Genomic DNA, 14,637 nt, shown 5'->3' on the forward strand with positions numbered 1-14,637 from the left:
CGCCTTCTCTCTCTCATGTACCGACTGCCCCCCCCACCCCTGCCCCCAACCACTGCTGTACCATCACCGTCCTGTCTGGCCCCAGATCTGGCCCCAACGTGGTGCTGGGCAGCCGCTGGGGCCTCACTAACCGACCAGATGTCAGAGGCAATTGAGGCACAGAGAGGGCGGTGACTGGCTGAGCCAGACCCTGTCTTTCCATATCAGGAACACAGGCTTCCTGACCCTGGCCAGGAGGGGAGGCCACTGGAGCTAGGAGTTCAAGTCCCTTCTACTGGACCCATAAGTCCCTTAGCTCGAGAGGACAGCACACACGTTTCTGCCTGTAGGAGCACCTGAACACCATTAAACCTTAATGTGTATAAAAGGGACCAGAATGCTTTGCACCACACGGATTCCTAGGTCCCGATCTCAGAGATTCCGATTCCATCCACCCCCGGTGGGGCCCGGGATCCTGCCTTTCAAACCTGATGCCACTGCTCCAGAGACCACACTGGAATCAGCCCGACCTGGAAACCCGCAGACCCCTACCTACTGTGTCAGCAAGGGTGAGGCCAGACTATTGCAACAAAGACGTGTCAGAGCACAGCAGCCCAGGTGGTCGTGGGCACCCGGGTTCTGGGCCGACGGGGTGCCTCCTGCGTCCTCAGCAGGGCCTTCTGGGGGCCCCACTTCCGGCCAACAGTGAGGAATCTTCTTAAAGGTAAGAGATGGGCAATTTGCAAGGCGCCTGGGTGGCTCAGTCGGTTAAGCGTGTGACTTTGGCCCAGGTCACGATCTCACGGGCCGTGAGGTCAAGCCCCGCGTCGGGCTCTGTGCTGACAGCTCGGAGCCTGGAGCCTGCTTGGGATTCTGTGTCTCCCTCTCTCTCTCTCTCTCTGCCCCTTCCCCGCTCATGCTCTGTCTCTATCAAAAATAAACATTAAAAAAAAAAAATTAAACAAAAAGAGAGATGGGCAATTTGCAGGCATCACACATTTCTCTGGCAAAAGCCCAGGGACAGGGCCCCCCTGAGTTGCGAGGGAGGTTAGGAAATGGAGCCCGGCTCCGTGGGCACATGCCTTGGGGCCACACCGTGACACTGAAAGAAGACGGGCGCCGTTTGGGTGCCGCTGCAGTTTGCAGGCCACCGTCCAGTGAAGGAGAGCTCTGAGGAGCACACGTGGGGCTGATGCCATCAGGCCAGCCCCGGGTGGCTTTGAACTTGGTGGGAGGCTGTCGCAGGCCCCAGGTAGAACAGGGGGGCAGAGTAACTGGGCTCTGGATTAGAGGCCTGGATGTGTCTGGGCAGGTGGTGCGACATGCTGGCCATGTGACCTTGGACACATTACACACACTCTCTGAGCTAAGGCTGTGATAAGAGCTAGAACACTGTAAACTGTGATAATATTGTGATGGTTTGGGGTGGGGGTTAAAGTTTATTTATTTTGAGAGAAAGCGGGCACACAAGCAGGGGAGGAGCAGAGAGAGAGGGAGAGTGAGAGGATCCCAAGCAGGCTTCTCCCTGTCAACGTGGACCCCGACGAGGGGCTTGATCCCACGAACAGTGAGATCATTAGCGGAGCTGAAATCAAAAGTCAGACGCTTAACCGACAGAGCCACCCCAGGCATCCAATGATGTTTTGTTTTAAGATTTTAATTTGTTTTTTAAAAACAATCTCTGCACCCAACGGGGGGCTCAGCCTCACAACTCCAAGATGGAGAGCCACGTGCTCCACTGACAGAGCCAGCCAGGTGCCCCTATTGTAACGGTTTTCATTGGGAGCCCCCAGTAAATGGTAAGAATTCCAGGCACTCAGGTCACCAGAAGGTGGGCCCAGGCTGACCTCAGACCAGATAGGGACATTAATGGGTACAAACTCTCCTCGGCTTCATTGCCAATCAAGGAACCCCTCTTTGGCCAGTTTGTAACCCCCACTTAGCAACTGAGATGGGTAAGAAAAACAAACACCGTCCGTGAGAGTGGCCAGGCCAGCACTCCTGGGGGAGGTGGCCCCCGACTTCTGGCACCAGTCCCCTGGAGATGACCCCAAGAGGGGCCAGGCAGGCAAAAACTCCCGGTAGAAAGGTGGGGGTGCAGCACCAAGGAAGTGGGTGTGGTGGTTGGAGTTGGGGGACCGATCAGAAGTCTGGCCCCTGACCTCAAGGAGCTCCCTGTGTAATGGGGTTAAGCTGAGAAGCAAATCAACAACCACGACAAAGCACAGGGGAGGGAGGGCCGTGATCCAAGCCTGTGGGGGATGTGGACGAGATCAGGGGACGAGGTGGGGGTGGGGACTAGGAGGTGGGGGGTTGGGAGTGGTATGAAAACCCCCCAGCCAGTCAAGAGGCAAGGGGGAGGCAAGGAAAGACTCCAAGAGACAGTGCTCGGCCTGGGCCCGGAGCAGGCTTAGCCACCCCTCGGGAACTGTTTGCTCCTGGCCACGAGGGAATAAGCCTTCCAGGCCAAGGCCAATAACAGCACATATTTTTCTCCAAGTGCGGGGCTGGGCTGTGGAAGCCCCCAGGGAGAAGAAAGCTAGTGGACAGGGAGGGCCCAGGAGTGGGGGGGGGGGCTCTCCCCCAGACCGGAAGGGAAGCCACTGAAGGACCCTGGACCAGCAGGGGACAGAAGGCTGCTCTCCAGGGGGGTCACGCGGGGAGCAGTTTGAAAGGAGGTGAGGAGGGCCCGTGAGGACGAGTTGCTGGAATCCAGGGGGTGGCTGGTTAGCGCCCAGGGGCGCAGCCTCTAAGAGCTCTTTAAGGGGTGAAGCCCCAGGCTGGGGGCCAGAAGGTCACCAGCACCACGGGCCGGGGAGTGGACTTCACAGACTCAAGGCGAGCGCCGCTGGGGGGCTGAAGTCAGCCTGTGTTCCGGAGCCCAGGGCCCGGGCCCACTGCTGCTCACCCTTGGGAAGGACTGGGCCTCTCGAATCGGATCGCAAGCCGGTGCTTTCACCTCGGCCTCCAAGCCGGGCAGGTGGGCGGTGGTCTCGCTGGGGAGCGGCCGGCATTACCTGCCTGGACTCAGCCCCACGAGCGGAGGAGGTATTCGTAGCTGAGGAAGGTGACGGCGTTGACAGGAAAGGCGCGGGCGCTGTTGATCGTCAGCCCCCGGAAGAAGACCCCCAGGCCTTCCTGCCGGGCGCTGCTTACCATGCAGTCCAGCACCCCCCGATACGCCCTGCGCTTCAGCCCCGCCATCTGCAGCCGGGACTTGATCACATCCAAGGGCGTGGCTACGGCCCAGGAGGCGATGCCTGCAAAGCCCCCTGCCACCAGCACCGTGGCTGGGCCTGGGGTAGAGGAAGCCCAGACGGGTGTCAGACCCCGAGGAGCAAGGCACCCTCCCCCCCCCCCCATCCCCAGCGTCCCTCCCCATCCTCCGGGCAAGGGCCAGCTCCCCTCCCCCGCTCCCCCGTCCGTTCCCCCCCCCTCCCCACGCCAGTTCACTTACTGGGGTCCTGGCCCTCCCGCGTCGACTGGCGGCAGAGCCACTCATACGTGACAAAATAGATCCCCAGTGTGGGGGTGTCCCTCAGCGTCAGGGCCCAGGCTCCCCGGAACAGCCCCCGGGGCCCCTCCTCCTGGAAGATGGAGACCGCACAGTGCACAGGCCCCCGGTACCGGGGCGGGGGGCTGCCCGGAGGCCTCGCCCTTGGCTCCGTCTGGTTTTGTAGCCGGACTTTGATGAGGTCAAAAGGGGCCAAGCAGTAGACCTGTACGTAAGGAAGCAGGAAGACCCTGGGTGGGGCTCTGGGAGAGAACGGGCAGAGAACAATGGGCTGATCCTAACAAGAGGAAGGTAGGGAGCAGAGGGCCGCATCTTCCCCCGCCCCGGTCCCCGCTCGCAGCCTCTGCACACAGGGCTCGGCATGGGCCAGACGGCTTCCTTAGCATCAGACCCCTGACAGCGAGCAGCACTGTCCCTCTCCCTGGACAACAGCATTGAACTTGCCTGGTGCTTGGTGCTCAGAGACAAACCTGGATTGTTTCCCCAAGACTGAGGATAGATTTCTAGCCTCCCCAAAGCCAGGGTGAGACCCACCTGCAGTGATTGGGTCTGAAGAAAAGATTTAGTCTGTGCCCGTGAGACAGCAAAGGGCTGATCACTGCCCCCCCCCCCCGCAGGGTGAAGGAGGTCACCTCAGTCCTGTTGGAGACTCCACTTCATAGGTTCTCCCTCCCCTACCTCCTGCAGGACACCTCTCAGAGGCCCCTGACGGGGTCAAGTGCTGGGCCAGCCTTTCCTGCCTCCTGAAAACCACCAACCACTTGTGTCCCAAGGAAGGTGGGTGATGGTGGGATCTGCGGGTCCTGGGATCTTATCACCCGGCTGAGGCAGAAGGGACGAACATTTGGGGTAGTATTAGGACTGAGGGTGGTTCCGGGTGGATGTGGAGGGAAGGTGGGGGCAGGGGCCAATGTGCGAATCAACACGGATGCACGAGGTCAAGGTCAGCTGTTAGAGTTCAGATGAGAATTGAGGTGAGGCTGAGGTTAGCACGTCATGAGGGGCTTCTGTGGTTATTGTTTCTTTCATGGAAGGTACATGAGCTCAGGTCCTCAGCCCTGGAGATGGCTGATGGCAGAGGCAGCTGGAAGTCGGCTCTGGCGGCGATGGTCAGAGGGCGACAGGCCAACTTTGCTTACTTCTTCCCCTGTAGGAAGGGCAGCGGGCTGGGGTCCCTCCCCCTGAGGCGTGACCCTGATATCATCCTTCAGAGTATGTGGGCGGAGCCAAACTCAGGACTCCTCCAGGCGATGTGCCCCTGAGTCCAGGGCTCCTGAGGGTGAGGAAATGGCCGAGCCCAAGGTAGGGTGGCCAGCAGGGGCAGGTTAGGGTCCTCACTCCCCAACCTGTGCCCACGGGGTCACTGGGGACGGCAGACAGGGTCTGCCTTTGCTGAGCCAAAGGCAACTTTTGTGCACATCAGAGGTTGTCATTCCCTGCCCTGTGCTAACCAGAGTCACTTCCTGCCTCTTCTTGCCCTTCTCCACACTGAAACACAATTTCTACTCCAAGATCCTGTTAAACCGAATCCATGGGCTTGATGGGAAACTGAGTTCCAGTCGGTCCTTGGACCAGGTCCCCATCAGTGACCCTATAACACCCCGTTCTGCTATCTATTCTGCTTTTTTTTTTTAATTTTTAACATTTATTTATTATTGAGAGACAGAGCATGAGCAGGGGAGGAGCAGAGAGAGAGGGACACAGAATCCAAAGCAGGCTCCAGGCTCTGAGCTGTCAGCACAGAGCTGGACGCGGGGCTCGAACTCACAAACTGCAAGATCATGACCTGAGCTGAAGTCGGACGCTTAACCGACTGAGCCACCCAGGCGCCCCTGTTTTGCTTTCTAAAGAGCAGGAGGGGAGGGTGACTTAGGAGCTGGGCCTTTCTGGGCCAGCTACTAGCCTGGGGTCTCAGTTCTCTTCCTTGTTTCTATGGGGTGCAAGTCTCAGGGCTTGGGAAATATGCAGGCATGTGTCCTGCACAAGAAGGGGCAGGAGAAAGGCCAGGACCTTTGGGGGTCTCATGAATCATTAATTCACTTGAGCGAGCCGCCTGGTTCTGTCCTTTGTCCTTGCTCTCTGCCCCATGAAGTATGTTAGGAGCGTCAGGGCAATGTCAAATAGGGGGTGACGGAAGGCGCCCGGCTGGGGTGTGGAGGGGAGCCAGGCAAGAGTCCCTCCGCCTCTGTGCTCACGCCCCCCAATCAGCTGGGATTCCCCCTGGTGCCTGGAAGCCTCGTCTTCCTCCACCCCATCAATCAAAAGCTGGATACTTAAGTGCTGAGAACAAAGACCAAAACCGAATGATGAGAGCTATTTAATGATTAATGCCCTGGGCCTCTCGCAGTGAGCTCTGTGGACTGGGGCCCCGCGAGGCTCACAGATCCCGGCCCGCCACATGCTGCAGGCAAAGGGGCTGAGCAGGGCATGAGCTGGGGCAGTGCCAGGACCACGCCAGGACTGGAAGGGCTGGGCTCGGAGCTCTGGGAGCGCTGTCAGTTCTCCAGGGCAAGAGGTCACCTGGGGGAGAAGTCTTCCCAGAGCCCCGAGGCTGGCAGAGCCCTCCGAGTGGGCAAGCCCCGTCAGCCTCAGAGTGGGGCATCGACTGTTCTCCATGCGGCCCCCTCAGCACCGTCTCCCCAGACCCCACCCCCAGCTCTCTCTGCCTTCTGCCCCGCCCCCCCCCCCCCCCCCGGGTTCTCCATGACCCTCCCCTCCAAGCCTGCAGCCCAGACGGCCACAGCCAGCTCTGCCAGGCCAGGTCATCGGGCAGAAGCCAGGAGCTGGCCATTCCCCCACAGCTCCTCATGTACCCGTTGGGGAGACCCAGGGTCTGCAGAGAGGGCTGGGAGGGGAAGCAGCAAACGGACCTTCGCTGTGCCCACATGCACGCGTGTGTGGATGTGTGTGCATGCATACACCTGTGCGCGTGTGCATGACCGTACCCGTGTGGACACACCCCACACCTCCCTCTCACCTGCACGAACCCTCCGGTGCAGCCAGCTATGAAGACGTGTATGTAGCTGGGTGGCTGGGCCCGCCGTTCCTGGTGAGAGGTTGCCGTGAGCGCCAGCAGGGTGTTGCTGTAGACGCCGAACAGGACGGAGTTGACCATGGCTATGCTCGCAATGGGGAAGCTCATTCCCTTGAAAAAGCCCAGGAGCTGTAGAAAGATGTGGCAAATGCTAAAGTGGCTGGGGGACCAGGGAGGCCTCCTCTTCTCCCCTCCCACCTCTCTCAGGGTCTCCTCTGGCTAGAAACCACTCCTGAAACCTGCCGAAGGGAGGTCGAGGCAGCCCCAGGTCCATCCTCGGGGCACCAAGCTACCACCCGGCCCCGGGTAGCCCCAGACTTAGGTCATCTCTCTTCCAGGGACAGAGCCCTGCCAGGGGGCCAGAAAGCTGGTGCTGGCCACCCGGAGGCCTCCTATGCCAAAGCCCCAAAGAAGCAAGACACCCACCGACTCATGGCGGTAGGTCTTCACCATACAATCGATGATGCCCCGGTATGTGGTCTGGGTCTGTAGCCGCACCTGGATGAGGAGGACAGAGCAGGCAGCCCAGCAGGGATGGGAAGAGACGGCTCTAGCCCAGCTCCTCCCTCTGCCCAGCAGGATGCCAGCAGGGCAGGACTGATAGGAAAGATCCCCCTCTCAAGGCATCCTGACTGTTGGTTCAGGTCGCAGCCTTTATTCCTTGAGTGCGTCCCCTCGACTCACCTTTACAGTGTCAAAAGGGTGTCCCAGGACCAAACCCAGAGCTCCTGTGGGATAAGAAGATGGTATGAGTGAGGCCCCTTGCGCCATGCTGAGGAAGCAGGTTCCTAGAGGGAAGGGGAATCCAGGGGGGAGAAAATGGGGCAGAGCCCTACCTGCCAGACTCCAAAGAAACTCCAGCTGTCCCCTTTGCAACCTCCTCCGCACCAGGTGCTGGGTGAGGCAGGCATGGGGACGTGGGGACATGGGGACAATCAGAGAGAGCCCTGGCCCCACCTGGAGGACACAGGCCGAAGGGAGGAGCCAACCACAGACACCACGTCCTCATAGCGTCTAACACTGCCTATCTTGCCTATTTAACCGTGGGGCGGTGGGATGGGTTCTCCAGTGCTCCTGCCTCGCTGCCGGCCTGACTCCTTCCCTCTTGCCTTCCACTCACTACTGCCGTGGAGTATGTGGCCTCGATCCAGACGGGGCCCTGCTCTCCCCCCCCTCCACCCCCTCAGCCAGCAGTACGGAGCTGGGAGCCCTTAGAACAGTCGTGCTGACACCAGGGGAGGAGGGTCCCGGCCCCCAGGCCATCTCCCCTGTGTAGCAGGTGCAGGTTCTGGAGGCAGAACCTTCTCAGGAGGCAGGTTCGAAACGTCCCTCTCTTTTCTTCTGAGAGAGGTGTCACCCAGAAGCTGGGCTGGGTCCCCAGCACAGCAGGCCTCAGCGACAGGGCCTGCAGCCCACGGCTGGGTAGTGCAGAGGCCCAAAGGGGAATGCGGGACAGCTGCTGGGGTCAAAGGTGAACTTCCTTTCTGAGCCCCCCAGGGTGGGCCTAGGGAAGCGGGGTTCCTGGTGCAGGTCTGCAGGCGCAGGTGAGTCTGGGGGAGCGCTCGCCTTGGCCCTGGAGGCGAGGGCAGCTCGGCTTCCTCTCCGCTCCCCTCGGGCAACTGCCAGGAGGCTCCGGGATAGCTGGCTCTGGGTGCTTCTGGGCCACCAGGACTTTGGTCTCAGCTCCTCCCAAATCACCAGGAAGTGACCCACCCCTGGGGTGGAGGGGATGTGACAGAAGGGAGAAAAGTGTCTCACCAGAGATCCAGCCGGCCACAAACTCCTCCACGGGCATTGTCCGGCAGGGGCGGAAACTGGTGGCTCCAGCAGAGACACTGGTGAGTGCAGGTTCCTGGTCTCCCTCCCCCTGATCTGCCTGATAACCTGCCACTAATGTTTAACTCTGCCCGTAGGGTGAGCAGTGGCCCGGTGCCCAGACCTCGGCACCAGGAGAAGGGAGGGAGCCAACCTGGGTGGCCTCGACAGCGGAGGAGGGCGCACCGTGTGAAATCTCAGGGCAGGGGTGATGGCCCAGGTGGCCTGACCCCCTGCCGGCCAACGACGGCCTCGCAGCCTCCCACGGTGACCAGGCAGGGCAGCCGGGCCCCAGCCTCCAGGGCTGCCTCCGGCTTTAACGAGCCTGTTGAGGGCAAGGCCCTGCTTACCCGGCCCAGCGGGCCCCAACCCCCTCTATCCCCACAGCACCTCACGCCAGGCTGTCGCCCACTCGGGACAGGCAGCCAGGCCTGCAGAGATGGGGCATGGCCACCAGGGGGCAGACAGACGGCGTGGGAGGAGAGGAGTGATTCTTGGGCCTGAAGCCCTGCCTTCTCCCAGGGTTGTCTATGGCTCCCCAGCTCCCTCGTGTGAGTCAGAAACAGCTTCCCTCGCTTGGCCTTCTCTTCTCCATCCCTCCTTTCTAGGGGGAAAGCTGGGGATTTCAAGCGTGTAAAGGCTGGTGTGTGTCTCAGTTCAAGGGTTATGACTGCCCATTTCTCTTTGGACAATAACCCAAACTGACAAGGCAGGGACCTGAATCCCTCTCTCTCGCTCTCAGCTTCCTTCGACCAAGCTTCTCTGTTGCCAATACATTCAACATGCTACAGCGTGCACCATTATTCCACTCGCCCATCGGCTCTTTACGAGCTGAGTGCGGTTAAATACACTCCTCCGTGTTGTTTTGAAAATGGTATTTCACATCATTTAAAAATTGTGTTGCATCTTTTGAGAAATTAGATGACCGTTCATGCCTTGTGTTTCTCACACCTGTCTGGTACTTTTTTTTTTTTTTCAACATATGAAATTTATTGTGCTGTCTGGTACTTTTATCTTTTCTGCTTCCGCCCTCTCTTTCTGCCTTAGGGGGGCCGATGTACATGAGCAGAGGCAGCATGGGCTGTGGTGTCATCCGGTCTCAGCTCTGCCCCCACCAGCCAAGTGATCTGTGGCAAGGCACGTGCTTCCCGAGGCGCTTTTCTCCCACGTCCTTTGGGAGTCTCCAGAGGTCACTAGAGGGGGTTTCTGGGGCGGTGGTGTTCACGTTCAGGATCACGACCTCATCCAGGGCTGTGTTTCTGACTTTCTCCATTACACTTGAATGATTCCCTTGCAGTGGGGCACGGGAGCACAGCGGCAGTCCCGCAGCCTTGGGGGCAGAGGCAGGGCATCAGGGCAGACCCATGGGTGCAGGCAGAAAGCGCTGAGCTTGCTGAACACGATGAACCTCCGACATTAGCAGAGCGCACAGGGGTTCTGATGTAACGTGTTGTTTCCATCGACAGCCACAGAATATTCTGTCAGATTCTATTCTTAGGTATGCTGGGTAGTGGGGCGGGGGTGGGGTCTTCTTTCGAGGGCACAGAGATCCGGTGCTCAGGTGCCATGGCCCACAGAAATCTGTGAAGGCACCAAATGTGGGTCCCAACTTTTGAAGTCCTCCTTGACCCCTCCCTTTCCCTCATACCTCAATAACACTCCATAAGGAAACTGTGTTGGGTTGGTATTGCCTTCAAAACACATCCCACACCCCACCCCTCCACACCTCCTCCACTGCTACTACCCAGGCCCGAAGCCACCATCACCTCCGCTTGGATCCCTGCCTGGCCTCCCTGCCTCCACCCCTGCCCCCTTCCAGTCTGTTCTCCACCTCGCAGCCAGAGCTACGCAGGTGAAATTTAAGTCAGGCCATGTCTGTCCTCTGCTCCACACCCTGCACGGGTCCCATCCTGCTCAGAGTCAAAACCAAAGTCCTTCCTAGGCTCTAGAAGCCTTCACAGTACAGCCCCATGTTCTTTTGACCTCCGTCCCAGCCACTCTGGCCTCCTTCTCTTCTCCAGAAGGGTTCCTGGCTCCAGGCCTTGGGCATCGGCTGTCCCTTCTCCCTGTTGGCCTGGTCTAGCCTGGACTCAAACGTCATCTGCCTGGCATTCCTGGTGCCCCTTTCCTGGATCTACCTTTCCGTTCTTTCATCGCACTCATCACCGTCCGATGCACTGTGTCATTAGCTTGTTGTCTGGGCTGGGATCTCGGGCTGTTTTGCTTACCGATGTGATCCCAAAGGCTTAGAACGGCGCGTAGCACAGGGTAGGCACTCAATCAATTTTTGTCGCAAGTGTGAATGAGCAGACAAGCAAGGGAGCAGCATTAGTGGGCAGCCTTGCAGCCACCCCTGGGTCTCTGGTTCTCTAGCCCCATCTCCAAATGGCCCCAAAGGATGTAAAGTCCCAACAATACTCCTACCTGCCCCTCCAGATCTTACTTCCCCAGCCGATGCCCAAGAATCAGTCCCGCTCACCCTTCCGCTTTCCCATTGTGGCCAAAGCAGCATCCACCCCCCACTACTTTCTTGCGGGCAGACAGGTTCTACGAAGCGGGGTTCACGTCTGACCTCCCGGGGGTCCCCGGGCTGCCCCAGTGACCTTCCTGAGCGCTGGCTTCTCACCAAGGGCTGGACTTACAGTCCTCATCCTGCTGCGTACCCTCTCCCAAGGGACGGTGGGCAATCCCTTCTGTGGGCCTTAGGGTCCTTCACTGCTTGCAGAGGTAGGAAACCAGCCCAGTTGATTGCTGAGTCTAAGGCCTCTTGGCTCTAAAGGCCTGAGGGCTGCTGTCCTCACATCAGAATGGGCCCTGCTCTCTTCTCTCATCCCAGCCCACCACCCCAGTTCAAGGGAGACCCACTACCACTCCCTGGAGCCTCGCCAGGCTAGCCTTTTGCCTGGCAGAGCAGAGCTCTGACCTCATCCTTCTCTAGCTCACAACCTCCAAAACATCCTCACCGCCTGCCAAACCCACCACACACCCCTCTCCCTGGTGTTCACACCCCCTCCCAGGTGCCACCCCACCTTCCCAGCCTCACCTGCTGTGCTCTGATTGCCCAGGACTTCCCCGGTATCCTAACCTTGCTCCGGCAGTTCCCACTACTGGGAATGCCTTCGGGAATCTCTTCTGGTGCCCCTCCTCACGGGACGTGGGTTCCGGCCTCCTTACCACCACATACTGCCAGACATCAGCTTTGTTATTTAAACGTTCTGATCCTATTTTTTCATCAACAAATGGAGATATACTATCCACCTCCTAGTGTGGTATAAGGATTAAAGGACTTTGGAAAGAGAGGTGCCTGAGTGGCTCAGTGGGTTAAGCGTCCGACTTCTGCTTAGGTCATGATCTCATGGTTCATGAGTTGGAGCCCCTGTGCTGTCAGCTCAGAGCCTGGAGCCCGCTTTGGGTTCTGTATCTCCCTCTCTCTCTGCCCCTCCTCTGCTCACACTCTGTCTCTGTCTCTCTGTCTCAAACAAATAAACATTGAAAAAAATTATAAGAAAAGAAAACTGGCACATTGTATACGCTCCACAAACAGCAGCTGCTTACTCTTACTTGTACTCACATGGGCCATGAGGGTGACATGAGGAGACAGGGGAGGGCCTGGCACCCAGCAGGGCTCAGGAATTGAAGACCCTTCTCTTCCTGCTTGTAGCACCTTATAGCTCTTAAGGCAATTCCGTCATCTTATGTAGTTTTAAACCTGCATTTCTTCTGGGCTTCTCTCTTCCCCCTCTCTACCTCCACACCCTAATTCAACCAGAACAGAAGCTTCCTGAGGGCAGGGCAGTGTCTCACCCTGGCCCCCATCCCCTGCCCTAGCCCAGACCCCACACCCAGTATGCACTCAAGCACACTGAACTGTGTCCCCCTTTGCTCCCACTGGTTTAGGGAGGCCACCAAACCATCGTGTCCTGGTCTGAGGGTCCCAGAGCTTAGAACCTGGAGGCAGATGCCCATTCTGACCGCACTCTTCTCTCCAGCTCACACCTGAGCTCCCTTGAGTCCTCAGTTCACGCGAGGAAGACATGTTGTAACGGGCTCAATTGCGCAGCAGTGTGGCTCCTGGAGGGCAGGTAAAGAGAGGTTTCAAATACTGAGGAAATTGTGCCGGGTTAGGAGATGGGGCAGCCTCCCAATGCAGGGGGCGGGGAGGAATCAGAGCATGGTGAGCCCGCGCCTCCCCTTGCACCCCCACCATCCCTGATCACCCAGCCCATTGTGGCGAGAACAATTTCTCGTTCCTCTGGCTTAGGAAGGTGCCCCATGGACCTGTTTTTCTCCCTGAGAGCTACACCTCAGGCATACACATGCTGGCATTGCCAGGACATGTTGGTGACGTGACCCTGGGATAATGGTTTCACACCTGTCTCTTCAGGGGCCCAATGCCTCTTTCTGGCGTGGGAACGGCTCAAGGTCTCCAGGCTGTGTGTCTAAGATAGAGAGGGTTCATGTGACTGCACCTTGGAAAATCAAGTGTGTCTGGCCTGGGTTTCTAGCATATAACCTGAGAGTCCTAGGAGGCCACTGAGTTCAATCTCTTCATTTTACAGATCGGAAACTGGGGCCCGGGGGAGAAGGGGCTTGTCCAGGCCGAGTCCGTAGAAGGGCCCAGTCTTCTGACCACAGCAAAGAGCCCCTAACCCCTTATGGCCCAGGAGGAGCTGCTGCAGTACAGGCTGCTGCCTGAGTCACCTTTACGCAACACCCAGAACAGTGCGGGTCCCTGACACGTCCCAGGACGCATCTCCATTTTTGCAAGTGAGGGCACCGGCCCCAAACCACGCGCAAGTGATTACCCATAGCTCGGTCACCATTCCTGATTTCCTTGAACCTTCGCCACACCTTGTTACAGGCCAGCGGGCAGGCCCGTGGGGGGGGGGGGGGGGGGCGCTGCCCTCGGTCACCGTGTTGGTGGCGGGGATGTTTCGCGGCGCGGCCACCTGGGGACCAGAGGCGTAACCAAACTCGCGAGGCCCAGGTTTCCGCGGGCCCGTGAGAGGCGAGAGCGCGCCGGCGCCAGGCAGGGCGCGTGCGCCGCAGTCCCGGGCTCCCATTGGTTCCTGCGGGTTGGGAGGCGGGGCCGTGCGCGTCGCGCTTCCTCCGCCCCAGCTTCCGCGTCCTCGCCCCGGTAGCCGGACCCCGAGCGGGTACCAGAGTCTTACCCGGTTTCAGAGCTGGAGTCGGATCGGAGGGGTCGGAGTTAGACCAGGACCCTGGGCTGAAGCGGAGGGCACTGACTCCCTGCGAGGTGAGAGCGCGGCGACGCCCTGCGCGGGTCCTCACCGCGGATGGGAAGGCGCCGTGCCCTGCCTGGGGCATCCCGGCGAGTCGACCCCGCACCTGACCACCAGCCTCGAGCTTGAGTTGGCTGAAGACCCGCTGGTCTGCACACCGGTGCCCCCAGCCAACGCTGTTCACTTTCGCAGATCAGCCCGGGACTCCAGCCTTCCTCAGTGAGAGTTTGAGGGGCTCCCCAATCCCCTCATCCCTGGACACTCCCTCCCCCCAGCGGCCGTTCTTTCTCTTTCCTTGTGTAGATGGACGGGACAGAAGGCAATGCTGGGCAACCGGGCCCCGCTGAGCGGTCCCATCGAAGCAGCGTGTCCTCCGTGGGAGCCCGAGGTGGGTCCCTGTCCCCCTTACCTAATCTCCATACCCAGTTTGTGTCTCAGCCCTGGGGAAGTGGCCTTGGCTTGTCCTCTCTTTCATTAAAGAGAATCTTATACAGTAATTAACAAATAAGGTCTGTGGCCGTGTGAAAAGTGACAAGACAGAGGACGTGGGCTCTGTCACTAGGCTGTTGGCCAAGTTGGGTACTGTTCTTGAACTTCCCTTTCTTCATTTGTAAAATGAGCGTATCTTACATAGCTGTGGAATTGAAATGAAACCTCATGAATGAAAGTGCCACCTTGACTTTCTTTGATTTCTTTCTCACAAACAGCAGGGTGAAAGCAGACATCATTATCTTCATTTTATAAGGAAGGAAATTGGGCCCTAGAGAGGTTAAGTCAGTGGGTACTGGAGCCTGCATTGACTCTGTTTTCCCTACCTGAAAAGTGAGTCTGAATCACAGCCTCCTGGAGATTATTTTATGGTCTGTCAAGAAAGTAGCTGTTAGGGGCAGAACAGACTGGAGATCCAAAACGCACGTTCATGTGTGTTGATGATAAACTATGCCTTTGCCTTTCATAGGCTTTACCCCATTGGATTCACAGCTTGTCTTTGAGAGACGGGGATTAGCCCTGCTTTAATGAAGCAAGTCACATTCACACTTGCTGGAATCAGC

At 58.6% G+C, this 14,637-nt stretch overlaps 2 protein-coding genes and 2 long non-coding RNA genes across 12 annotated transcripts in view; 3 read left to right on the plus strand and 1 right to left on the minus strand.

Annotated features, from left to right (window-relative positions):
- Positions 1 to 1,615: 1,615 nt before the first annotated feature.
- Positions 1,616 to 8,430, minus strand: SLC25A45 (solute carrier family 25 member 45). Of its 2 annotated transcripts, none has more exons than XM_040465626.1 (6): positions 8,286 to 8,430; positions 7,212 to 7,255; positions 6,954 to 7,025; positions 6,471 to 6,656; positions 3,437 to 3,698; positions 1,616 to 3,275 (listed from the first exon to the last, which is right to left on the minus strand). In XM_040465626.1, exons 1-6 carry the CDS (start codon positions 8,320 to 8,322, stop codon positions 3,007 to 3,009), a joined length of 870 nt encoding a protein of 289 aa, XP_040321560.1. In that variant the 5' UTR covers positions 8,323 to 8,430; the 3' UTR covers positions 1,616 to 3,006. The 2 variants fall into 2 exon arrangements, with proteins under 2 accessions (XP_040321560.1, XP_040321559.1); XM_040465625.1 differs by lacking the exon at positions 8,286 to 8,430 and adding an exon at positions 7,364 to 7,672.
- LOC121023657 (uncharacterized) lies at positions 3,590 to 13,237 on the plus strand. Of its 3 annotated transcripts, none has more exons than XR_005787470.1 (5): positions 3,590 to 3,704; positions 4,181 to 4,270; positions 6,866 to 6,965; positions 12,332 to 12,424; positions 12,902 to 13,237. It is a non-coding gene; the product is annotated as an uncharacterized LOC121023657 (long non-coding RNA). The 3 variants fall into 3 exon arrangements; XR_005787469.1 differs by having other exon boundaries at positions 3,596 to 3,700; positions 12,902 to 13,236; XR_005787471.1 differs by lacking the exon at positions 3,590 to 3,704 and adding an exon at positions 3,819 to 4,016.
- Positions 8,280 to 9,130, plus strand: LOC121023658 (uncharacterized). The gene is made up of 2 exons (XR_005787472.1): positions 8,280 to 8,365; positions 8,441 to 9,130. It is a non-coding gene; the product is annotated as an uncharacterized LOC121023658 (long non-coding RNA).
- Positions 13,238 to 13,428: 191 nt separating the features above from the next.
- The window catches only part of FRMD8 (FERM domain containing 8), a 32,002-nt gene continuing 30,793 nt past the window's right edge, over positions 13,429 to 14,637 (plus strand). For 3 of the 6 annotated variants that reach the window (XR_005787467.1, XM_040465619.1, XM_040465624.1), the window contains exons 1-2: positions 13,431 to 13,599; positions 13,889 to 13,973. Coding sequence is in view for 5 of the 6 variants with exons in the window: in XM_040465619.1 (XP_040321553.1) it covers positions 13,889 to 13,973 (85 nt within the window). In the remaining variant the exon portion in view is untranslated. Of the gene's footprint in view, positions 13,600 to 13,888; positions 13,974 to 14,637 lie in introns of all 6 variants that reach the window. The other 3 variants (XM_040465623.1, XM_040465621.1, XM_040465622.1) reach the window with 3 other exon arrangements.

This window comes from Herpailurus yagouaroundi, unplaced genomic scaffold (assembly GCF_014898765.1).
Source record: "Herpailurus yagouaroundi ecotype Mexico unplaced genomic scaffold, PumYag 569, whole genome shotgun sequence".
Taxonomy (NCBI): Eukaryota; Metazoa; Chordata; class Mammalia; order Carnivora; family Felidae; genus Herpailurus; species Herpailurus yagouaroundi.